Genomic DNA, 24690 nt, shown 5'->3' with positions numbered 1-24690 from the left:
TGTGCTAAGAGAAGGTCATAGCCCTACACAGTTCCATTAGTTCACCAGGCCTGGTAGGATGTTGTCTTGACAATTTGTTAAACGTATTGAGCTGGAAGTGTTCCTGTAAGAGAACTTGTGTGGGTTGTTTAGTTATTGTAATGCTGGTTTTGGTTTTGTTCTGATGGTCTAATCACAGCAAAATAGGAAGCAAAATTTTTGAAAAGCTAGTATTTATCGATTCCTTATGATGTGCCTAGAATGTTATAAGTACTTTGCATGTATTTACCATCTAAGCCTCATAACATCCCAATGAAATAAGTGCTATGATTATGCCCATTTTACCCATGTGGACACCAAGGCACATAAAGTTTAAGTAACTGGCTGAAAGTCACCCAGCTAGTAAATTGTGGAGCCAGGGTTCAAACCCAGGCAGTATTACTTGATTAGTGTCTGTTTATCAGTGGGTAATTCACATGGGTTTTAATGGCAAAAACATGACAGATTCTGTCCTCTCCAGCCATTGTCAATGCTTTAACATGAAGCGTTGCCTTTACAGGACAGATACGGAGGCCGAGCTGGACCTCATCACCCGCCTTGCCAAAGAACATGGGGCTTTTGATGCTGTGAAGTGCACTCACTGGGCAGAAGGGGGCAAGGGCGCCCTGGTGCTGGCTCAGGCCGTCCAGAGGGCAGCTCAGGCACCCAGCAGCTTCCAGCTCCTCTATGACCTCAAGGTGGGTTACCTGCTGTATGCAAAAAAACAAAAAGCACAGTGCAGTTTCTGTGTGGCTGCTTCTGCTTAGAGCCTGTGTTTAGCAGCTTCAGCCTGTGGGTTTGATTCCCATGTAGGTGAGTTACACGACCACAGCCTGGACTCTCAACTCCAGACAGATTTCTTATCAACACACGTTGCTGCTTACGGGCAGAGGAGGGCGTCCAGGCAAGAACACCCCAGGAGGTTGGCTCACATCCTAACTTTGAAAAGACTCACAGTACAGTCCCTTTGCTGGCAGGAGAGAGAGGGTTACATATAGAAGCAAGAGTCATGGCAAATTGGCAAGGGGCTACATCAAACTCAGAAACATTTTCCCCAATATAGGGGAAAGCAGTGTGGTCCGAAGTGTACTTCCTGGTACGGGCGCTGCCTCAAGTTCAGAGAAGCACCCAGGTGCAAAACCAAAGCACCTTGGCAGGCTTCAGCATTCTTTCCATCACTGAGTAAATTATGGTACAGCTGGCTCAGGCAGAAGCACTGCTTATTCTGGGACGCAGTAAAGACAGTTCACAAAAATGTTGTTATTATAGGGTTGTATTTTGTTTTCAGTTCTCTGTGTATTTCAGGATGTGATTAGACATTAAGTAGTATGCCCACAATAACTGGAAACTGTTAGGAACATGGGATGGATGTTGAAGCTAGTTCTGCTTGTATTATCTAGGCTGCTTTTTGGCTTGGTTTTTAGAAGATAATCATAAACTTTCAAAAATAGCCATAAAAAGGTAGACGGCAGAAACCCTATTGCTCTTGAATTTTAACAATCTCGTTTTCTTTGCCCCTTGCAGGTATAATACTCTTATATCTTAGTTACAATTAATTAACATTCTCCTATTGACATGGACATTTTCCTGTTGAGCTTTAGTTTTATAGACTGGTTTGAGAACCTGTTCAACCAACCATCTTTTTAGGAAATGCCCTAAACACAAGTTTGCACACAAATACAAAGCATTTATAGGCACCCTTTCTAAGCCGCATCCACAGTACCTGAATTAGGAAACCCAGTCCTTGAAGGCGAGCAGGAAGCCTGGAAGAAGTGGGTAATGAGGACTTTATGACCCATTTCTACTTGGAACTTTTCTCTGTTCTGACAAACAGGAGGCTGCCACTTTTTGTCTGAAGCATCTGTTGGTCTTAAATCACTCCTCAACGGACGTACTTTTGCTTCAGAAGTTCTGAATATGCCTTGGCATTTATAGAGCTCCAATTATAAGAGGCATATGAAAGTAGTTCCCATTGGATCTTTATAAAGCTGTAATTGAATAGACAATTATATTTATTTATATCCATTATACAAAGCCCCTTCATAAATGATCCCTGTTTAGTTGAAAATGTTTATTTTCATTATTTAAGATAATTATTTCTTTCACCAAACAAAACTCAGTGTTCTCTTAGCCTTAGTTGCTAGGGAGCATAGAGTCTGATATTGCCTGATTTCAGTGATTTGCTCACCCAGGTTACCTGTGAATAGCTGTCCTTCCCATTTCCTTCGGGTAGTTTCTCCCTGTGCTGTTTGCTCTGAATCCTAGTGCCTTGAGCTAGGCTGCAGGAGCATTTAAGAGGCCAGGCCCCACTTCCGAAAGCTTTGCCCTGGAGGAAGCAGCCCTGGGCTTCCTTGTTAGACCTAGAGGTCACTGGTTGGACCACTGGCCTCCCTCTGCTGCACTGTTTGCACAGGTGCCATGGAAAGCATATCCTTTCCCACCACACCCATTGCATGTTGGTTGTGTAAGTCACTAGGTTGTTTAAATATGTAGATGATCTAAAGAAATATATATATATGTAGATGATCTTGTTTTTATAACAATTTCTAAGTAGCAGCAATTAACGATCGGTATGTTGTGTTAAAGATAGCATCTGCCTCTCCTGTACACACCAGGGGTTCTGTGAATGGATATCAGTTGCCTTAGTTCATAAACAGTATCCCAGGTCTGCTTTGACAGGAGACTGATCTTCGTTATTGGAGCGTTACATTTTATTTATGAAGAAATAGTTATTCTTGAGTAGTGAGCAGTATTGTTTATGATAGTGAGGTCTTAAATACACACACACACAGTAATTTTACACCTGTGGGACATTTTCCACATATAAAATCTGGGGCTTGGTAGTAAAAAAAAAGTTCTAATCCAATAAACCTCAAACTATTTGCCTGTTTGTGTATGTGTATAAAAACTTCTCTGGCCCTTTTGGGGACTCTGACCTGGAACATGGCTGTAAGTAAAGGTTCGTGTCCTCATGGGTGTCTAGTCATGGTCTCCCCTCTCCCCCTCTGTCTGTTAGCTCCCAGTTGAGGATAAAATCAGGATCATTGCACAGAAGATCTATGGGGCAGATGACATTGAATTGCTCCCCGAAGCACAGCACAAAGCTGAAGTCTACACAAAGCAGGTAGATGTTTGGTTGGTTCTTTCAGCTCTTTATCCAGCAGGCCTTGGGGTCAGAATCCCTGCATTCTTCCAGCCCACCAGGCATTGCTTCCCTCCTCTGGGCGGCAGCCTTCTCCCCTCTTAAATACTGAGCGTGGATTAGGTGGTCTGGTCCCAAGTTCTTTATCTACCTAGAGGTGGTATGTGAGTGTGGGAAAGCCATGAGGAAATATGGGGTGTCTTTATTGAGAGCCTTTAGTCGTACCTTCATGTCTGCTCCAAGCTATCATTTTTAACTGGTTATATAAATGAAAGTGAAATATTCACTTGTGGGATATGGTCGTGAGTGCTTACCTCCTTCACCCAACAAAGGTTTTTTTTTTTCTAATCAGTAATACCTAAGCTGGAGGAGGGCAGTGACGTAGAGATGTATGTAAAGGGAGTTGGATGTTTCAAATAAATTGCAGAAGCCATATCAGCAAGGTGCCCGGATGTTCTTCGTTGCGTTGCCAGCCTTTCATTTGTCCCACTTCTGTTCCTGTCTTTCCCCAGGGCTTTGGGAATCTGCCCATCTGCATGGCCAAGACACACTTGTCCTTGTCTCACAACCCAGAGCAAAAAGGCGTGCCCACTGGCTTTGTCCTCCCCATTCGCGACATCCGCGCCAGCGTTGGGGCTGGCTTTCTGTACCCCCTGGTGGGAACGGTGAGTGAGCACTGCAAGCAGAGAGCGCTGCTTGTTTACCCGTGCTTCTTAAATTGATTACTGAAGCCATCACGCAAATGCCGAATTAGCAGAGTTCATTGCTGAGGAGAAAGCTGGAGTCGGGCCCGTTACGATGAATCGTCTTGCTATGGACCATCTTGGTCTCAGTTCAAGGATGATGCTGTGACTGCTTGTACTGAATAATAATACTGTTTCCCAGTGGCAGTATGACCTTGACTGAATCCAGGATGGGCTTGATTCGTAGGCTGTGGTGGTGCTTATATATAATCACAACTGACTTTTTTGGGCACCTTTCACAGACTGACTCGGTCCTCCCAACCAGCCCCTTTGAGGCTCTGCACCTCCCAGGTCTTCTCGACAGGCCTGGAGTTTATGCCTGAAATTCAGGGAATGCATCATTTTTGAGTAAAGAATTTTCCCCTTAAAATGTGAGTGAACCCTGTAGATATGAAAGGGGAGGGGGTTTATTTACACTTTGAGATGATTTGATTATCAAATCTCATCTTACAGGTTTCATGCATGTTTAAGGAGGAAAATTGCTAATAGGGAGGTAGAGGAAAGCTTAAGGACATACTTGCAGTTTGGACTAACTTTGTCCCAGGGTCTGCATTGATCCTGTGCCCAGGTTCCCCCACAGATCTGCCCAGTGTCCTACATCTGCAGATTGTTCTTACTGCAGTACAGGATCGAAATAGTAAACTAAGCCAATACACAAGTAAAGGAAACCAATAGACCTCCTTTTGGAGCTTCTTTCAGTATAGTAAGAAAGCAGTAGGAGGTGATATGATAGTTGAAAGTACGGAACATTAAAACTGAATCCACTTTCACCCCTGCTGGTTTTGGCCTTGGGCAGGTTATTAAAGGTGTGAGCCCTGCTCTTGTCAGCTCTCTGTGGGGCAGCGTCATCGCGTCACAGTGGTGGTCAGACAGGGTGTGTGCACCAGTGCCCCTCAGCCCCTCCCTCCAGAGGCACAAGGCGTGCGTCGCTCTGCTCCGAGACATCAGTGCCTGGGGTTTGTAGAAATTCCCTTTCAGTAGGAACGTTAAACCATTTACCCAGCACCTCGAATATTGCAGAACGTGTGTTGTTTCCGGAGAAATTATCAGCACCTAGCAGCTGAAGGAGCAGTATTGTCGCTGCTACTTTGATGTGTGGGTGCAGAGGGGTGGCTGTAGAGACGAAAGCAAAGCTGAAAGTGTCAGGCTGGGATTTTCTCATCCAGAACAGACTCTCACCTTAGAAGCCCACCTGGACCAAGACGTTTCCGCACATAATCTAGACGCCTTAACAATTACTGTTCTTCAAGGTTTCTGATTGCCGTTGGGGCCTGAACAGGGTTCAGAAGCCTTGAGAGCATTTTATGTACTAATTCAAGGTGTGGTGGCTTCTTTTTGGAGTTTTATATATAAGTTCCTATATGTATGTACACATACTCTTTTCTTTTAAAAACATTTTCTGATTATCAACATGACCAATGTTTAAGGGGAAAAAAGTCCTCTTTGGGAAAGAGTAGTACTGATAATTCTACTAATCGCTATTTTGGGGATTATCTTCAGAATTTTCTGCCCATGTGCACATGCGTGTCTACATCAGTGGGCACCTGTCCTTCATCTTTTTTATTTAATTAACTTATTTATTTTTATTTTTGGCTGTGTTGGGTCTTCGTTTCTGTGCGAGGGCTTTCTCTAGTTGGCAGCAAGTGGGGGCCACTCTTCATCGCGGTACGCGGGCCTCTAACTATCGCGGCCTCTCTTGTTGCGGAGCACAGGCTCCAGATGCACAGGCTCAGTAGTTGTGGCTCACGGGCCTAGTTGCTCCGCGGCATGTGGGATCTTCCCAGAGCAGGGCTTGAACCCGTGTCCCCTGCGTTGGCAGGCAGACTCTCAACCACTGTGCCACCAGGGAAGCCCTGTCCTTCATCTTTAGTGTCATCTTCAGGCTCTTAGGCTAGGGCGGAGGACCAGTCCCTTCCTTTTTCCTCCTTGTCCCCACGCTCAGCAGTTGCTTATCTCTTACAGAATGTGAGAACAGAGACCCATGACAGCTACCTGTAGTAGGTTCTAGGAAGTATTGATTGGCGCTCAGATGTCAGAACCAGCTTTTGGGTTTTTTTTTTTGCGGTACACAGGCCTCTCACTGTTGTGGCCTCTCCCATTGCGGAGCACAGGCTCCAGACGCGCTGGCTTAGCCACCATGGCTCACCGCCCTAGCCGCTCTGCGGCATGTGGGATCTTCCCGGACCGGGGCACGAACCCGTGTCCCCTGCATCGGCAGGCAGACTCCCAACCACTGCGCCACCAGGGAAGCCCTCTATGACATTTTTATAGTTAAGTTGTAGAAGTTCCACTTAAACTCTTTTCCTGTCTAGATCTGATTTGAAACTTGTATGTATGTATTCATTATAAAGGACATTGTTACAGGTTAAAAATATACTGAGTTTTCCACTTACAAGCCTTACAGATTTATATCTAAGTAGATGTTTGTCAAAGCCAACTCTTTAGAAAAAGAAGCAAGTGTAAATAAAATCCATGAGCATCGCAAGTTCAGGTTTAGAAGGCCAAATTGGACCAGTAAGAACAGTGATTGTAAAACCATCTAGATTAGGTACAGAAATGTCTTGGCCCAAGTTAAAGGATACTGATTCCTAATGTTGTGTTGCTGAAGCAAAAATAATATGGGTATCTACACAAGACTCATTAAAACAAAATTAAACAGGAGACAAGCCCTGCACCTCCTTTTGGTTTTGTGATGTGAGGACCAAGGGGGTGAATAACTGACTGCTCAGCCCCCCCAGCACCTGCCATTGTGGGACGAAGGTGGAGGCACCTCCTCAGCCTCTTATTGCACCAGGCTGTGTGGGAGCCCATGAGGAAATCTGGTGTTTGGTTTGCTGGAGGACTCGAGGGTTTCTCTCTGAGATCATAACAGGATCAGTGACTTGGTTTTTAATCTGTAACATGAAGAGTGCCATTTTATGGTTAACTATAAAATAATATTCTGTCTTTGTGCCTTGAGCTTTCTAGCTGAAGGGAAGGTGAAAAAAAATCATATTAAGTTTGTTTGTAATGCTATTTTGCATCTCCTAGATGAGCACCATGCCTGGACTCCCTACCCGGCCCTGTTTCTATGATATTGATTTGGACCCTGAAACTGAGCAGGTGAATGGGCTGTTCTAAACAGGTAAGTTGTTTCTGGTGAAAGTTCTGCTTTTTTCCTTATGAGGCATGTTTATGAATTATAGGACTCCAGCTAAAGCTACGAAAGCGCAAATTCAGTGCTTTCAAAAGATTTCTTTCCAGACATCAGTGAGAGGAGAGGGGGCAGTAGTGTAACTAATGAATGAAATACTTACATTTCAACATTTTTGGAAAAAGAGCAGGGTTCATCACAGTTTGGCAGCGTAGGGTGGAAAGGCGCCATCCAGTGAACTAAGGAGGGACCCCAGTGGAGGTTAGACCCCCCCTGTGGAGCCCCAGGAGGCTCCGGGCTTGGAGCTGATAGCACATTGGAGGGCAGGAGCAGCTGAAGGTCTGCATACTCTGAATAGACAGTTGGCACACAAGAGTGAGTAAATGTCCCAGAAAGTAGAAAAGAGAAGGAAGCAGGACCAGTCCAGGAGTTCTTGGGTCTTAAGTGAAGGGCCCCCAAGTACTCATCACAATGAATGGGCCACCCCTGGACATATCCAGGTGAAATTTCAGAAACATCAAAGATGAAAATCCTAAAAATCCTCTCCAAAGAAGAAGAAATGGCTTTTGCCTATGAAAAAAACTGAGAATTAGCCTGAACCTCTGTCTTCTTATCAGCAGTAAAAGGCTCCTAGACAGTGGAGGAATGCCCTCCAGGTCTACGGGGAAAGATGACTTTCCACCTGTGTTTACACCCACCAAATCAATCCAGAGGTTTTCAGACACGCACAGTTTGGCACCCCGACGCCTCTTCCTAGGAAGGGATTTAGCAGTGTACTCCAGCACAGCGAAGACCAAAGAAAAGGGAGACACGGTTTTCAGGAAACCAAAGCCTGGTCTGGACTGTAAAGAAGGGGAGTCCTGACAACTGCAGGTGACCCAGAGTTACAAATCCCACATGGAACAGGAGAAGGGAGGAATTGAGAAAGAGTAGAGAGAGCTAGAAAGACAAGGGTGTCAAAAGGGTAATTATGCAAAAGAAAAGCTCTAACATTGTTTAAGAATGTAAAGGTCCAGGTGGAAGCAAACCGTGGCCATCATCTGGGCAACTGTAAGGGTGGTTGCTCATAGAAGCACCTCTGCTTACACAGCAGAGAGACCATGTGCTAGATGCTGGGGGAGCACACAGAAATGTCATCCTGGCTCATGCTTGGTCTGCCCTTGAACAGTATTCACACAGCCATAATGTAAATGCTGTGCATTGTCTTCAAGTCTATGGACAGACCCCAGAAGAGCTGGCAGTGGGAAGGGAGGTAAATGTTGACAACTTTGACAGTGAGAGAGGGTGATGGTGCTGTGTGGAAGGGAAGAGGAGATGTTTCAGCGCTTAGAGAAAACTATTTCTTGTTTCATTTTCCTTCCAGATTGTCCATCTTCAAGAAGCAACTTTGAAAGTTTGGCCAGTGTTTATTCAGGCCTCCTATCGGGAAGTGTGTGGAAGTTGAGAGAAGTCAGTCCCGGCCCCGAAGATTTTCTGAAAAATAAGTAGTGGGAGTTTTCCCAGAAGCCTTTCTTCAGTCTTAATTCCCACCATTGTGTATAAATCAACACAAATCATTCATGCACATGCCTAATTACTTTACTGCATCCATAGAATAAAAGTAAATAATTTTGCAATCTCGGTGTTCAAATATAAATTGTAGCATTAACAGACTGCTGCCCTAGCTCTGCTGTCCTGTGTGATCTGGGAGACCCCTTGGACTGAAGAAGCAAGTTGTAGTGTGTACTATATGATACATTGTGTTTAAAGGGGGAAAGGTGCATGGCTTGTGTGTTTCTGGGAGGACAGGAGACCTCCTGAGAGGGCTGAGAGAGAAGTAGAATCCAGAGGACATGCCTTTTTGTCATGTACTTTTCTGTATTGTTCTTTTTTTTTTACGCCGAGAAAGTATTGCTTACACAGGTTTTTGTCCTGAATTTCCTTAGAATTCCCGTTTCTGTCACAGCTTTAGCACCATTTTTTTTTTTAATTTATTTTATTTATATATTTTTTTGGCTGCATTGGGTCTCCGTTGCTGCGTGCGGACTTTCTCTAGTGGCGGAGAGCAGGGGCTACTCTTCATTGCCGTGCACAGGATTCTCACTGCGATGCCTTCTCTTGTTGCAGAGCACGGGCTCTAGGCAAGCGGGCTTCAGTAGTTGTGGCTCACAGGCTCTAGAGCACAGGCTCAGTAGTTGTGGCACATGGGCTTAGTTGCTCCACGGCATGTGGAAGCTTCCCGGGCCAGGGCTCGAACCTGTATCCCCTGCATTGGCAGACAGATTCTTAACCACTGTGCCACCAGGGAAGCCCAGCACCATTTATTTTTAATAAGTCCTCAGGAAGGATGGTCATACAGCATTAACTGTAGGGTAGCTCTTTCTGCTCTGTTGGTTCAGCACATATTTATTGAGCTTCTACCCTGTGCCTGAGCTCTCTCTCCCTCCCTACAGGATGTTTTTTCCCTCACATGTTTTCCCTTCTCTTCTTGTTCTTTATCTTCTAACTCTGTTCTTCCTCTCCCATCTTTCCTCCCTTTTCCCCTTCTTCTTCCTGCATTGGATCCTTCCAGAAGATGTTGCATCCCCACCGGCGCCAGTGCTAAAAGACTGCTAGCATGGGCAGAGCAGTGTTTTTCCTGGTGTCCTTGGTTTTATTATTTTTAATCCCCTAGGTGTGATTGTAATAGTGTCGGTTTTGCAGTTTAAAGAAATGATGACAGTGCTTTGGAGGGCATATGGCAAAGGGGTCATGAGCACGGAGCCCCAGCTCCACCATGCTTTGTATACTGCCTGGCACATTGTACACACTCAGTGATGTCATTTCCTGTTCAAAAGCATCATTTGGGCCCTGTCTGCACAGAGTTCATTGTTTCTAGTGTTTTTTAAAATGTTCTATAAAACCTCATCTGGATGGGACTTTCTGGGAATTCAATTTGTAAACAGGGGAAGAAAGCAGTCTATTGTCAGACGTGGTGACTTAAAGATCACCTTAAGGAATTCAGGCTTCCTCATATCACCAAAAGCCATGTGGGTTTATTTATTTATTTAATTTAAAAATTTTTCTGGTCGCACCCCACGGCATGTGGGATCCTAGCTCCCCGACTGCACCCGCTGCATTGGAAGCCCGGAGTCTTAACCACTGGACCACCAGGGAAGTCCCTGCTGTGTGGGTTTAAATCTTTAATATTGATAGAAGTAGTGAACACAGTTGGTGGGAGAGGGTAAGTGGAGGTTTATAAGGCAAAAAAACAGCCCTAATACAATAAATAAGCCAAATTGTCTTTACCAGGTATTGCTTGGAGTGAATGGACTAATGCAAGAATTTTCCTAGAAGTAAAATATGCCTTCAGTAAAATTTCAAATGGTACAATTTGCTCTTTCCACTTGGCAATATACCTTGGAGGTCTTGCTCCATCAGCAGTTTGGGATTCATCTTGTTTCATATGGCTGTGGAGTATTTAAACAGTCCTTCTGATGGACACTTAACCATTGTTTCCTGGTTTGGTAGCTACAGGCCCAGGCTGTGGGTGAATAGGGACCAGGATGGGAGAAACGGTATGATCAGTAGAGATCAGATAAATAAGCAAGTGATTTTATTGGCTCGCTGTATCTGGTGATGTTAACAAGATAAGCTGTAGGTAGGATAATTTCTCATCAGATTGGAGATATATTTAGAGCCTGTTCTCATTATATAATGAAAAGCTACTAATTGAGTAGCAGACAATGATATGGGTAATAACTTACTAACTGTCACTTAAGTGAGTTCAAGGATGACAGGTTTCTTTCCTGTATGAGGTACTGGATACATTTTTTTTTAACTCAGATATGGCATCGGGTTCTAGTTGTATTCTAAAGAGAAACGACAGTGCAGTATTTTATTTATAGTTCTGTACTCTGTGAGTGTGTGTGTTGGAGGTTGGAGATGAGTTATATGTAATACACCTTACAGAAATCTGCCCTTCAAATACAAAATCAATTCACCTCTTACCTCAAACCACTCTTCAGTTCCCTTTCAGTAGTCGGTTTTTTTTTTTAAGAAAAGCAACTGGGATAAGATCTTACAAGTCCTTAAGATGGCCTTTATTGCTTTTAACCTATCGCTGATTTCATTTCCAGTTACTTCCTAATAAGACAGCTATTCTACCCTGTCTTCATCTAGATAAGCTCATCTTATTTTTGCCTGAAATTGTTGCAAACTCCCAGATCTGCTAGATTTGAGAAAACTTGGATCTCAATAAGTAATTGCATCTCAATTGGTTATGAGTGGCATGGATTTCTTTTGGCTTGTTTAAAGTTCAAAACTGACAGTAAGCAGGGTTAGTAACTCATCTGGGGATATAAAACATCTTCACTGCCTGGTATTCAATGAATGAACAAAGATAAATTGAATTCTTAATTATAACTACTATAAATTAGATGCTTCTGGATTTTCCTGTTTTACAGCTCTTGTCTCTAAGATCTTGACAGCTTAGATTCAGCTTTGCTGTTGTGTCCTAATAGTGCTTTGCTTAATAAGTTTCAGTGGAAGCTATAGAAACTTAGAGGTAAAATATATTCTTGGAAAAACATCCAAAAATGGGTAACTGAGGTTTACTCTCAAAGATCATGATCCTATTGAAGAAAAGAGTTAAGTACAACTACTTTTCAGTAGTTCTTCCCTTCATCATAATAGGTTCTTCATCTGCCTGGGAGGGGCCAGAGGAGAAGGCAGGAATTGTGCATCCCACGGGACCTCACCTCTGGAGCTCCCAGGAATGCCGTTGTAGGTAACATTAAGCCCACTCTCATTGTAACACCTTTCATTAGTGTTAAATGCATTGTACACAATGGATTATGTGTACAAATAAATGCTTATGGTGCTTTTCACTAAGGCTAGGAACTTGTTTAAAGACTCAAAATGTGTGAAAATACACAGCCTACCTAGTCAGGCAGGAGGGTAGATATTGCCTGTGCCCTTTGCTCTGATCAGGACTGGAATTGTGAGGAAAGCTGTCTCCTATTCTCCATGCCCCGCTTGAGAGGAACAAGGTTAAGCAGCCACCTAGGAATATCCTGAAGGGAAACATGGATAACTTGTAAGCTACTTATTCTTGGAAATATATATAAGGTATAAAGGATGGATGGGGCTGGGTTCCTGTGTTCTGACCTCGATGGCACACAGGTTGCATCATCTCTGCCTGCCTTCTAGATACTTATGAAGACACGGGTTTGTGTCTTGGGCCTCTGAGAGGATTTGGCAATGAACCCTTTGACACCCAAAACTTTTCCAGGAGTGGGTTTGGGTGTAATGAGGTTTTTCTCTCTCAGTTCATGTAATTTTCTCGCCAAACGAGATTCACTGCACAGTTTTGAATCCTACTTTTAAAATGTGGTATCTGCTGTGACTTAAATATTCAGTGGGGCGATTTATAATGGGAGTACCATAATTTAAAATTGGATTTTGCTACTTTGCGTCTGAGAAAATGGGAGGCTTATGACCCTGGTCCCCTCCCCATCTGCCAGCCCTCTCTTTTCTCGGTGGCCCCCGATGTGGTCGCGCGCCAGGGATTCGCGCCAGGCTGGGAGCGCCCGTGGCTGGGCGAACTGCTCTCGGAAAGACCTTCCGATCACCCCCTCACCCTCCCCCGCGCCCACCGCCCCTAGCCCGGCCCCGTCCCGCGCCCGCACCCTCCGCGCGCATTGGTGCAGCCGGCTGTCTGTCCCCGCCCTCTGGGGGAGGGGGCGCCGCGGGGCTGCGTTCTCTGCAGAGGGCTGCTTGCTCCGGGTGCGACCGTGGCTTCCCGCCTACCCGTGCGCCCAGCCCAGCGAGCGCCCCCGCGACCTCGGCGACAGCGTCGACCAGGGACCCCGGCGCCCGCGGTAAGTGAAGAGGGCGAGTAGGTTGCAGGTAAAGGGTGCGGACCGGTGCACCTGCGCGGCAAAGTGGGCGGGAGGTGCCCACTGGACACCGGGAATCCGGGCCGCCCGAGGTGGCCGGAGTGAGAATCGGGAAGGTCGTTTGTCTGCAGAAATCTCCAGCCAGCGCGACCCTCGAAAGCTCTGCCCACATCTATCCTCTGCGCGTTACAGCTCGTGTTGCTGGTAGCTTTTTTCCTTCTTTCCCCTTTTGGGGGAAAATAGAGTGCCGGGTTCCTGGACATTATAATTGTGCAGATAGCTTGAAGCTGGGTTATGTCTTCCACGCCCGCCCCAGCACTTTCCTTTTTGAGTACTTTCTGCTACGCTCTAGCTCCTGCCATAAGGCGATTCAAGCCGAAGGAGAGACGCCCTCCTCCAGGAGAAAGCTTCGTGGTCCACACCTGGCGCTGGGAGAGATTCACTGCTTTCCCCAGGAAGTGGCTGCTCTTTGCCTCCGTGCTTCTCTGCTCACGGGAAAAGGGGAAGGGGTATTTTTTGTGGCAGTAGACTTGCGATTCTATCAGGAAATTACAACAGGGACTTTAAGATTGCCCAGGCGATAAAACTATTTGTGCAGGTTAAGGGAGAATCATTTGCAGTCTAATGTCCTGCAAAGTTTTAGTATCTACAGGCTGCATTTTCCCCATTTCAGTTAGGTTTTGTTTGGGTATTTATTTCTGCATCATGATATACATTTAAGTGAGCTTCTCAAGCAGTTGTCTTTGGGCAATCCAGATTAGTTTCAAATGATACATTCCTAAACATGATCCGATTTCAGTATTTCTATTAGCTATACAGCCTCTGGTTAATAAAAACTCTCAGGCACTGAGAACTCACAAGAGGTGACGAGACTTAAGGAGCTATAATCAGCTGTGGTTCTTGTGCTTATGGAAACATCGTATGAGGAGGGACACTGTAAAATGTTCATATTTTAGTTCCATCATTGTTCTAGGATGACTTTGCCTTTCTGTCAGGGGCATGGAGTATGTAACACTCAACCTAAGAGAATATTTACTTAGATCATGAACTGATTTTCAGAGTTCCAATTCCTTCTGTGGTTCACAGAATCAAGAGCTACCCAAATAAACCTTCAACAGTGAAGGATTTACAAAAAAAAAAAAAAAAAAAATACAAAGAAAGAGTCCCTTTGCTTATTTTAGGACATCCATCAACTAAAATTCATAGGATTTTTGTTAGGTGATCACCTCACGTCTCTATTCATTGGTACCCTCATACCGTTCTGTGGATTGATTTAAAATATACCTTTATATTTATATGTAACTAATCAGTTTGCCAATTGCATATCTTATCAACTTATTTCTGGCTTTCAAATTAGTTCCAGAACCACAAAAATAAAATATAAAGAACTGCAAAAGCTTAAATTTTAAAATAGCAAGAACTCAGTCTAGTCTTGGTTCAGTTATCAGTTGATGGGCTACATTATGGTAACACAACCATTTAAGCAATTTTTAAATTTTTTTGACTAGCGAGTCTAGTGCAGATTAGCATCTCCAAACAATTCATTTTTCTGATGAAACTCTTAAAACCCAGTTCCAGAGGACGGGCTTTAGAAACAGGCAATCTTGGGTTGAATCTGAGCTCTGTTATCGATTAGCTGTATAATCTAGAGCAAGTTACTTAACCTCTCTAGGCCTCAATTTCTTCATCTGTAGATGGTGATACCACCACCTACTCTGTAATGTTGTGGGAAGATTAGAGATGTAAAAGTGCTTATTAGCACTTCCTGATAGACAGGAGTTGCTCAATAAATGTCAACTATTATTACCATTCACTCTGACCTTCAACTATGTGCTCGTTATGGAAAATGTCTGAACTGCAGATACTTAGAAAAAAAAGTCAAAATTACACAAACAGATTTAAGAGTGGAGAATGACAGTGATGTTAAAAATTTCCCAAGGCATGTATGAAAAGTAGCACCTCCTTCACGGAACATACATTTTTAGAACAGAAACCTTATGGTATAATGGAAAGAACATTAGAGAGTCAAAGTCTTCAGTTCTAACTCTGGCTATGACCTCATCTAACTGTGTGGCTTTTAGCAGGCCAGCTGCCCACTCTGGAGCTCAGTTTCTTCATCTGGCTCGACTTGAATAATCTCAAATAATCTCTAAGATCCTTTGCAACTTCAGAGCTCTTTACTGCATTAATAAAAATTACACCCTGCCCTTCATTGTTTTTTGTTGTTCATGGTGGTGTGGTGGTTTTTGTTTGTCAACTTGCAATTCAGAGTCATAAACGATTCGTAAAGACAACACAACTCCAGAACTGATAAAATAATATCAGATTTGCAGAGTAATCCAAAATGAAGTTTTAACAAACAGACAGCAAAAGAAATTCACACTGAAATCTTTTGGATAGGGCAAAAGTAAACCCCAATTTTTATTCTCCAGTCATTTTAGTAAGTTATTATATGGGAAACATGCCCAGTAGAACCATATGCATTCAACTGAAATAGTCTCTATAGAAAACAGTAGGCTGATGGTGAAATAAAATACCACTCTCTTTTCTCTTATCAGGTTGACCCTTAAATAAAACAAAAATCTATCCAGTAAAAGGGCTTTCATGAAGAAATTAAAGAGATAAATTACAAGTAATAGTGAAACAAGGCATTTTTATAACTGGAAAAACCACCTAAAACAACTGTATGGAGTAAGACGAAAGGAGTGATTACATCGGGAAGAAATTTTACTTAGTGTGATATTTTTGCCTACTTTTTTGTCATAAAAGGCTGCTAAGGAAGAGAGGATACAGATTTCTAGAGAAAGAAAGAGTGTAATATAAAAATGGAGATCACAGTTCCTGAAATACAAGTAGAAAGCAAGGATGAGAAGAGATCAGCAGAGGTTAGTCCTCAGAATGAGAGGCAGGAGGAAAAAGCATCGACACTTTGCTTCAAGAGAAGAAAGAAAGCAGCCAAAGCAATGAAGCCCAAAGCTGGCTCTGAAGCTGCTGATGCAGCAAGGAAGCGTCCCCCAGAAGCAGGAGCTTCTTATCAGCCAGAGCCCCCCGGGGGGGCCTGGGCTTCCATCAAACGCCTTGTAACACGCAGCAAAAGGTCAGATTCTTCAAAGCAGCCAAAGCCCTTTGAGGCCAAAGTGCAACCTGAAATCAATGCTGAGGATGATAATTCTAAAAAAAAGGCAAAATCCAGACTCAAGATTCCCTGTATAAAATTCTCAAAAGGGGAGAAAAGAAGTAATCATTCCAAAATTATAGAAGACTCAGACTGCAGTATCAAAGTCCAACGACAGGCTGGAAGTTTGGATACAAAAACTCTGACCCAATCAGATGACCAGGCAGCAAAGACCAAGTCGAAGCAGGATGTAAGGGAAGATGTCTCACAGAAAGGGAGTGATGAGGTCTGTGAATCAAATGTGAACAACAGCATAACTTCTCCTGGAGAGAAAGTGATTTCAGTAGAACTTGAGTTAGATACAGGGCATTCTGCTATTCAAACAGGAACTCTAATCCTTGAAAAAGATATTGAAACGCTTGAGGAAAAACAAAGCATTCAACCTCAGCAAGCAAGCCCACTGGAAACTTCAGACACAGAACACCAGCTCCCAGTGGTTTCTGATGTTCCTCCCTCACCTGCAGTCCCAGATCAACAAATTCTGGAAGAAGCCAGAAACAGTATCCTAGAAAGTGGACCAGACTGGAAAGACCGTGAAAGTAAAGAGACTGTTGCTGAGGAGAGCAAGCCGAAAGATACTGAACTGAGCCAGGAATCAGATTTTCAAGTAAATGAAATCACTGCAGAAAAACCCAAACCAGAAGAAAGCAAAAGAATGGAGCCAATTGCTATTATTATCACAGACACTGAAATCAGTGAATTTGATGTTAAGAAATCTAAAAATGTCCCTAAGCAATTCTTAATTTCAATCGAAAATGAGCAAGTGGGGGTTTTTGCTAATGATAGTGGTTTTGAGAGTAGAACTTCAGAACAATATGAAACACTCTTAATAGAAACAGCTTCTTCTCTTGTCAAGAATGCTATCCAGTTATCTATAGAACAGCTGGTTAATGAAATGGCCTCTGATGATAATGCAAAAAGCAATCTTCTACAGTGACTTAATTTCCACATCATGGGAGAGAAAAAATGCTTAATGGTAAATTATTTTACATATTTGTGGTATTTCTTATTCAGTAACAAATGAGAGATTTAACATCTGTAGAATTTAAAGGTACAGTTCAAACCCAGAAGTGCTAAAGAATTAAGTTGTAAAATCCTCCCTTATCACTGAAATGTAGCCACTTCTGGATTGAAGGAAGTCAGTACAGATTGCAATGAAAAGTAATATCTAGGAAATTGCTAAAATGGTTTGTGGAGATTAGACTGCCTGGGAGAAGCAAGATGTATTTATTGAGCACTTGCCGTATGCCATAAGCTCTTTAATGTCCTCTGATGTCACAAAGCCTGGTTTCCTTTTAAAAGTTCAACACTGTGTATAGGTTAACATCGCATTCTGTTTTCAACAACTTTTTTTTTACAGTGCACTTTTATGTTGTATAAAATGGTGATAAGGTGAGCTATTTTTGTGAATGTGTGACTTAAGCTGTTATACTCCTAGGTAGTAGTCTTACCTCAAAAAAATACTGCAGGGCTTCCCTGGTGGCACAGTGGTTGAGGGTCCGCCTGCCGATGCAGGGGACGCGGGTTCGTGGCCCGGTCCGGGAGGGTCCCACGTGCCGCGGAGCGCTGGGCCTTTGAGCCATGGCCGCTGAGCCTGCGCGTCCGGAGCCTGTGCTCCGCAACGGAAGAGGCCACAACAGTGAGAGGCCCGCATACCGCAAAAAAAAAAAAAAAAAAAAAAAAAAAATACTGCAAACCAAAAAAATAATAGTTTGATTAAACATGAGTGGTTTTCTAGTCTTGCTCAAGTTCCTTACAAAAGCCATTCACAAATTACTTCAAACAGGCAAATAATTACCAAGTGCAAAGGTGTGGAAACAGGGAGTGCATTTTCCATCTCCATCTTTCTTCTGCCACAGCAGACCTGTATAAAAATCCACTTGCGCACGCGGGCTTCCCTGGTGGCGCAGTGGTTGAGAGTCTGCCTGCCGATGCAGGGGACACGGGTTCATGCCCCGGTCTGGGAAGATCCCACATGCTGCGGAGTGGCTGGGCCCGTGAGCCATGGCCGCTGAGCCTGCGCGTCCGGAGCCTGTGCTCCGCAACGGGAGAGGCCACAACAGTGAGAGGCCCGCGTACTGCAAAAAAAAAAAAAAAAAAAAAAATCCACTTGCGCATGGGATCATCTGCTGAAAAGCTAAAAACAAAAAACAGGGTTTCCCTGGTGGCGCAGTGGTTAAGAATCCGCCTGCCAATGCAGGGGACACGGGTTTGAACTCTGGTCCAGGGAAGATCCCACATGCCGCAGAGCAACTAAGCCAGTGCACAACTGCTGAGCCTGTGCTCTAGAGCCCGTGAGCCACAACTACTGAGCCTGCGTGCCACAACTACTGAAGCCTACGCAGCTAGAGCCTGTGTTCCGCAACAAGAGAAGCCACCGCAATGAGAAGCCCGTGCACCGCAACAAAGAGTAGCACTCGCTCACTGCAACTAGAGAAAGCCCACACGCAGCAACAAAGACCCAACTCAGCCAAAAAATAAATAATTTTTTTAAATTAAAACAACAAAAAGTGGATTATTTTCCATCCAGGAGAAGACAAACTTCCCAAGTAACAAATTACCACATATAACACACGATTCGTCTTGCAAGATTAAATCTCTGGAGACTGTCTTCATCAATCTCTCCTCAAAGAGGGGAGAGTGGACTCAAAGCAAACCTGGCAGTAAAAGTCATAGGAAATCATAATAATTTAGTGAAAATATTCATGCTTGGCTAAGAATGAGCCAAATACATCTTTCATTGTGCCTATGTGTTGAGAGACACCAGTAAAAATTTTACACGGATATTGAAAATAAACTTTTTCATCAGTAATTTTAGTCCAACTAGTCCCTTACAAAAAAAAAAAAATGAACTTAATATAACAATGAGAAGGGCTTGTTTGCATTTTATTCAGTTATTTAAATCATCGATCTCAATGATTGTCATATTTTTTGAAAAAATAATTGTTTCAACCTTTCCTTGTGTGAAATGACCCTAATACTGCAACCCACTTCCGTACCTCACAGGTCAGGGTTCCTATTGTACAGTCCTCCACTGTCTAAACTGAGTGACAGTGTCACTCTGAAAGTAGATGAAGTAATGAAGAGCTTTTGCTTGAGTTGTAAGGTATTTGTACATTCTTGGAGAAAAGAATGTACATTAGATGATTTCAAATGATCTGGTGACTTCCTGCATTATTTATGGATTGCATACAGAAAGTATGTGCTAATTTGTCCCATAGAATCTTTGTTTCTTCCTGTAAGTACATATTGAGACCTCTGGCAGAAGAACCTAATCTGACTTTGGAACTGAACCAGATAATGGATATTATTAGCAAGATTCTTTGCTGAAGTGTAAATGTATTCCCCGTATTCCCCCAGATTTTCCTACCTTCATGCTTATAACCTTGGGGGGGGGGGGGTGGGAGGAAGAGGGAAGCTACCAAAATCCTTCAGTTTCACAAGATGAAAAGTGGATCTTTCAAAACATGACCCAAGAAATCAATTTCATTTAATTGTATAATTTTTAAACATTTTTTAAAAAAAGACTGCTAAGTCATCCTCCCTAAAAACTCTTTTTAATTCACTATATGTGGTGCTAATGGACTTGGACAGCTACCAGCAACTACATATTTAAAAGTGAGCAATTTAAAAAGACTGATTAAAGTTGGTGCATTTAACAGTGTTTCGAAGAATCCTGCCTTCATTTACTGCAAGGATGGCTCAAGCCATATACTTTCATTGTAAATTTTTAGTAATTTCTCATGAATAAGCAAAAAGTATAGCATTTACCAGTTATTGAAAATATTTTGAAATGTGCAGGTATATTTATTTGGGAGTTTTAAAAACGTGAGGTAAATATGTGTAATGAAATTCTTCTAAGAAAGTAACATTTTATCTAAGTAGTCCTAGGTTTCTATTTTTTTTCCACTGTGGTGTGGTACATATTTGGTTAGAATGTATTATAATTGATAGTTTTTGTGATGAAATGTGTACTCTATTTGCATTCATTCTTAAGTGGTTTCTCCTCAGTCTTTTCTATTGAGAATATCTGGTGAATTAAATAAGTAGGATCCAGTTTGAAAAAGGATTCCAGAAATTAATTGGTCTCAATCTGATTATATCTGCTACATGGCCAAATCCCACTACTATGAATTGTAAGGTGATCTAAATTGTTTTGTTGTTATAGAAATAATTAGGAATCAGATGACTTAGAAGTTTCTCATAAAATATTTTTTTTATTTTAATGGTATTTATTTTAAGCAATTTGACCTTATATGCAAGACATTAAATGAATATAAATAGGTTCTTATTCAATTCACATCCATTTGACAATATTAAAATATCACTTAAAAGGCAATTTAATAACACCACATTAATTTTCCTTTAAATTTGCTGTGGTATAAATGCTGCTTTTAGTGAACATTTATTAAGTAGCTGGGATTCAGTTTCTCTTTGAACTCGATTTTACAAGGCTGGTTGGTTTATCAGGTAACTTCTTCAGCACATTATCTTCCCCCTTTTAAGATTCAAGTATTATTCAGTTTGCTTTACAACAAGCGAATACAAAAATCCTCCTCTATTTTGTGTAGCACTATTCACTTAACATTTTCTCAAAGTACTTTATAGGATATAAAAATAGTCCCTGGTCACATTTAAGTAAAGGTAGCAGAAAACAGAAGAACATTCAAAGAGGAATCATGTTCCCTGCCACCTCCTCCACCTCAAGGAACAATAAGCATTTGGTACAAATGGAGTTCTTCAGAAAAGCTGTCAGCATAATTTTCTTTGAAGATAATCCATTTGACAGCACGAAGTTTGTGATCTTAATTGGTCTACTATTTAATGAAGTCTTAAAAACTCTGATTTATTTCTGAGCGATTACGTTATTTCACCAATATGTGTGAATAGCCTTCCAGCTAAAGGCTTTTAGAAATAATGGATCATGAGAGGGCACCAGTCGAATCTGGCTTCTGCAAAAAATCCAGAGTTAACTTCATCCATAAGTTTCTAACTTCAAGTTGCCTTATTTTTTATAGTTAATAATTAATTTGGGGGGATTTACAGCAGAATTAACATAATTATTAAGCTTTAGAATCCATTGTTTGAAAATACCCCTTTAATGTCAACTTTATTCAAATGTGTGAAGTCTGCTTTCTAATTTCACCTGATACTCAATACATTAGGGGTGGACTTTTCTGCCTGCCCTTTCTGCATTTTTAAACATCCTCATTTAAGGTTTAGCGTTTCTTAGTTTCAAATTCCTATGATGTTTTATTGCTTCACAAACATGAAGTTTCTCATTATACAGAATTCAAAATTTCAATATGTAGTACATTTTATGGCACATTTTTGAAGTTTTTTTGTAATCCTTACTTAGTTACAAAAATTTAACAGAAAGAAACTACTTAAATTTAGATTAAATTCAATTTATTCAACATGTGTTGGGTATGACACATGCCAAACACTGATAAAGGGGACAGTCTCCCTGCCCTCGAAGAACTCAACCTAGGGAGCCGCAGCAGCTGAAACTTGGACAGGGGTTAAGGCAAAGAACCACAGTAATGCAGCATCATGAGTGCATGGAGACTAAAGAGAAAGAGATTCATTTTGTCTGGTATGAGGAGATGGTCATATAAATACAGGGGCAGTTTGATAGCATTCGGTTGCTAAATAGCTTAAAAGTATATTCCTTCTGATTTGTGAACAGGTGCAGAAAAAAGCCTGCATAATGTTACATATTTATAGTAGTTCTTTGTAAAAATGTTAAGTGGATGAGCTATTATGAAAGCAGAAGTTCCAATTTGTATTTCTCATTAAAATTAGTACTATATTATTGTGGATCAGATACGAATATTAAAGAAATCATACTCTGTAGAAAAAAGGTTTCAAACCTGAATTAATATATGTACTGTTAATACAAAATAAATGTTATATTGGCTCATGTTTATTTTATTTATCCAAATCTTTTAAGAGAAACGTGGTATAGTACATTAATTTCCTAAAACCATAAAGATCACACTGAAACTACTGAGTTCGTACCACCAAAAGTTCTATTCTCCTGAGTGTTGGCCAAACTTTACAAGACATGCCTAAAAGAGCCCACCTCCAGCAAAGAGAAACACAAACACCTCGAACTTGAATTCAATTTCACTGAAATAATTCCATCTAAAGGGCAATTCTGACTTTGATGCCATCTATGAAGTTGACAGAAGTGTACTTGTTTTCATTGTCTCTTGCTATTGTCACTAGTTGTCTTTTCTGTATTAACCTATAAATTGGTAATAATCTGTATGGTTTTCCAAATTACTAAGCGATCTTTATGTGGAAATGCTTATTCAGATGGTGCCTGCTAAAGCTGGGTGTTTCAAAAGTTCTGTGTTTATTAAGACACTGATTTTCTTCCCTTAACATCAGCAACCCTGTTTTTTTCTTAAGCACAGCCCATTGACAGTAAATAGGCACTATGAAAGAATGTGCTTTCCAAATCTTGGGACCAATTTAAACTTGATAGCGTCTTAAAAGTCCTAAAACTAAACTTTGTTCCAAAATAAAATGTCTTGTTAAGGTACACTGTACATAGGGTATTTAATATTTCACACTTTGCAGAATTTAAAAAATTTTATTAAATCACATCTTTCTAATTTAAGAGAAAAGTACATAACCTTTTGCAACACTTGTCCTCTCAGGCAATTCTGCCCTTAACGCTGAATTCTGGAGTTCCCAATCCCTTGGAGAAGTACATACCTTTCTTTTTTTCCCTGAAGCTTGAGATCACTGGAGGCTAAGTTCCTGAACTTAGGGAAAAAAGCAAGTATATGTATATATGTACATGAGCACACTATACATTCACAGAAAATCCTCAGCAAAGCTGGGCGCAGACACTACGAACAATTAAGGAAAACCTACGTGAGGGGAGGATGGTGGCTCCTAGGTTGGGAAACTCCCAAACTTAAAACTGTCTCTGTAAAAAAAATAAAAAAAAATAAAAAAATAAAAAAACTGTCTCTGTAAATTCCAAACTATCATAATAGCAATGGTAGTGGTGTCCAGCAGCTTCTGCATGTTAGCAAGACGAGACGCACTTTCCTCACAATTTGTTTCGTGGCTAGACTCAAATAGGACTTTTGGCCTTATCTTGATATTTATGACAGTGCAATTATAGAGCAGAGATTAAGCCTTTCCTACACTTTTCACAGCTATACTTGTTGCCATAAAAAACAGGCCTTCCAATTCCATATTCCTGGGAGATAGGGAGCACAGGGTGACACAAAAGCAGATGCAGTCATTTGTACACTTGTACTCAAACCTTTTATTCCCAAATCCCTACTTTGACATCTGTACCTTCAGAACACAGGAAGGTCCAGTCAGTACAGCTACAAGTGGGTCTCTGGACCATATCTGTGATCAGTCACAGGTAAGAGTAATGCAGCTACAGGCATGCATGCTCAAACCAATCAAATATCCTCATATATAAATTACAATGCAGAGGTTCCATGTGGAATAGCCATTTGTGGTATAAAAACTTAACTAGAGGACTTCCCTGGTGGCGCAGTGGTTAAGAATCTGCTTGCCAATGCAGGGGACACAGGTTCAATCCCTGGTCCAGGAAGATCCCACATGCCACAGAGCAACTAAGCCCGTGTGCCACAACTGCTAAGCCTGCGCTCTAGAACCCGCAAGCCACAACTACTGAGCCCTCGTGCCACAACTACTGAAGCCCGCACACCTAGCCGGTGCTCCACAACAAGAGAAGCCACCGCAATGAGAAGCACGCGCACTGCAACGAGTAGCCCTCGCTCGCTGCAACTAGAGAAAGCCCCCATGCAGCAACGAAGACCCAACACTGCCAAAAATAAATAAAATTAATTTATTTTTAAAAACCCAAAACTTAACTAGAGTATTTCTATCCCCCTGATCAAAATAACTGGTTAGAACTCTTCTTGTAGTCTGTGAAGGCTAACATGCACGGAATGCCAAAATAATTGGTCGCTCACTATTCAATTCAGGTGAAAAAAAGTCAACCTTTCAGATGTGCCACAAACAGCCTTATCAGTAATTTGGCTTATTTCAGAGTGAATTTCAGAATTACCTTTTTAGTTTCATGGGTTTTCTTCTCTATACTCAATATCTGGCTGGTGTTTTTTTCTGACCTATGGAAGGATTAAAAGTGAATGATAATCATCATGGCTCATTAAGCTCCAAGACTTTCTATATTTATCCTTTTTTCATTAAGGTACAATTTACATACAGTAAAATACGCCCTTTTTAGTGCACAGTTCTACACATTTTGACAAACACATAGTTGTGTCACCGAGGGAGTATTCATTTTTTCTTATTCTGATTTCATTGTTCTTTATACCACCTGTGTATTTTAGTTTAATATAATTTCCTGGCTGCATCAGTGAAAACTGCTACTTGCTGCAGAAATTCAAAATAAGGGCTTCTTAGACTCAACATTTAACCCAGGATAAGGAAAGGCACGGCTGCCTTGCACAGCTGTTCAAACTATACAGCCCAACTCCAGAAGCACGCATTTGGTGAGTGACGCCCCCTAGAGTTTATTGTGCATAATTTGCATGGCTCTATGTGGTGGGTCTGAACATAACCACCAGTTTGAGAGATCTGCAAAACTGGTGATG

At 41.9% G+C, this 24690-nt stretch overlaps 3 protein-coding genes across 14 annotated transcripts in view; 2 read left to right on the top strand and 1 right to left on the bottom strand.

Annotated features, from left to right (window-relative positions):
- Positions 1-8652, top strand: part of MTHFD1 (methylenetetrahydrofolate dehydrogenase, cyclohydrolase and formyltetrahydrofolate synthetase 1) — a 58020-nt gene extending 49368 nt beyond the window's left edge. For 3 of the 4 annotated variants that reach the window (XM_019922740.2, XM_019922747.3, XM_073800378.1), the window contains 5 exons: positions 539-716; positions 3035-3142; positions 3673-3825; positions 6934-7027; positions 8400-8652. In XM_019922740.2, coding sequence (XP_019778299.1) covers positions 539-716; positions 3035-3142; positions 3673-3825; positions 6934-7023 — 529 coding nt within the window. In that variant the 3' untranslated portion in view covers positions 7024-7027; positions 8400-8652. The remainder of the gene's footprint in view (positions 1-538; positions 717-3034; positions 3143-3672; positions 3826-6933; positions 7028-8399) is intronic. The other variant, XM_033851067.2, reaches the window with a different exon arrangement.
- Positions 1-24690, bottom strand: part of ZBTB25 (zinc finger and BTB domain containing 25) — a 56804-nt gene that overhangs the window by 6000 nt on the left and 26114 nt on the right. The window contains exons 6-8 of one of the 9 annotated variants that reach the window (XR_004525048.2): positions 24141-24201; positions 22958-23012; positions 15285-22845 (exon numbers count right to left, since the gene is read on the bottom strand). The exons of 1 other annotated variant lie outside the window; for it this stretch is intronic. Coding sequence is in view for 4 of the 8 variants with exons in the window: in XM_073800380.1 (XP_073656481.1) it covers positions 20493-20567 (75 nt within the window). In the remaining 4 variants the exon portion in view is untranslated. Of the gene's footprint in view, positions 1-15284; positions 24202-24690 lie in introns of those variants that run through there. 7 more of the 9 variants (XR_012329949.1, XR_012329947.1, XM_019922812.3 and 4 more) reach the window with 7 other exon arrangements.
- Positions 15720-23050, top strand: AKAP5 (A-kinase anchoring protein 5). The gene has a single exon (XM_073800384.1). The coding sequence runs from the start codon at positions 15720-15722 to the stop codon at positions 17004-17006; it is 1287 nt and encodes a 428-aa protein (XP_073656485.1). The 3' UTR covers positions 17007-23050.

The sequence above is a fragment of the Tursiops truncatus genome, chromosome 2, assembly GCF_011762595.2.
Source record: "Tursiops truncatus isolate mTurTru1 chromosome 2, mTurTru1.mat.Y, whole genome shotgun sequence".
NCBI lineage: Eukaryota > Metazoa > Chordata > Mammalia > Artiodactyla > Delphinidae > Tursiops > Tursiops truncatus.
The sequence above is the reverse complement of the archived record's forward strand: the minus strand, read 5'-3'. Positions and strand labels throughout refer to the sequence as shown.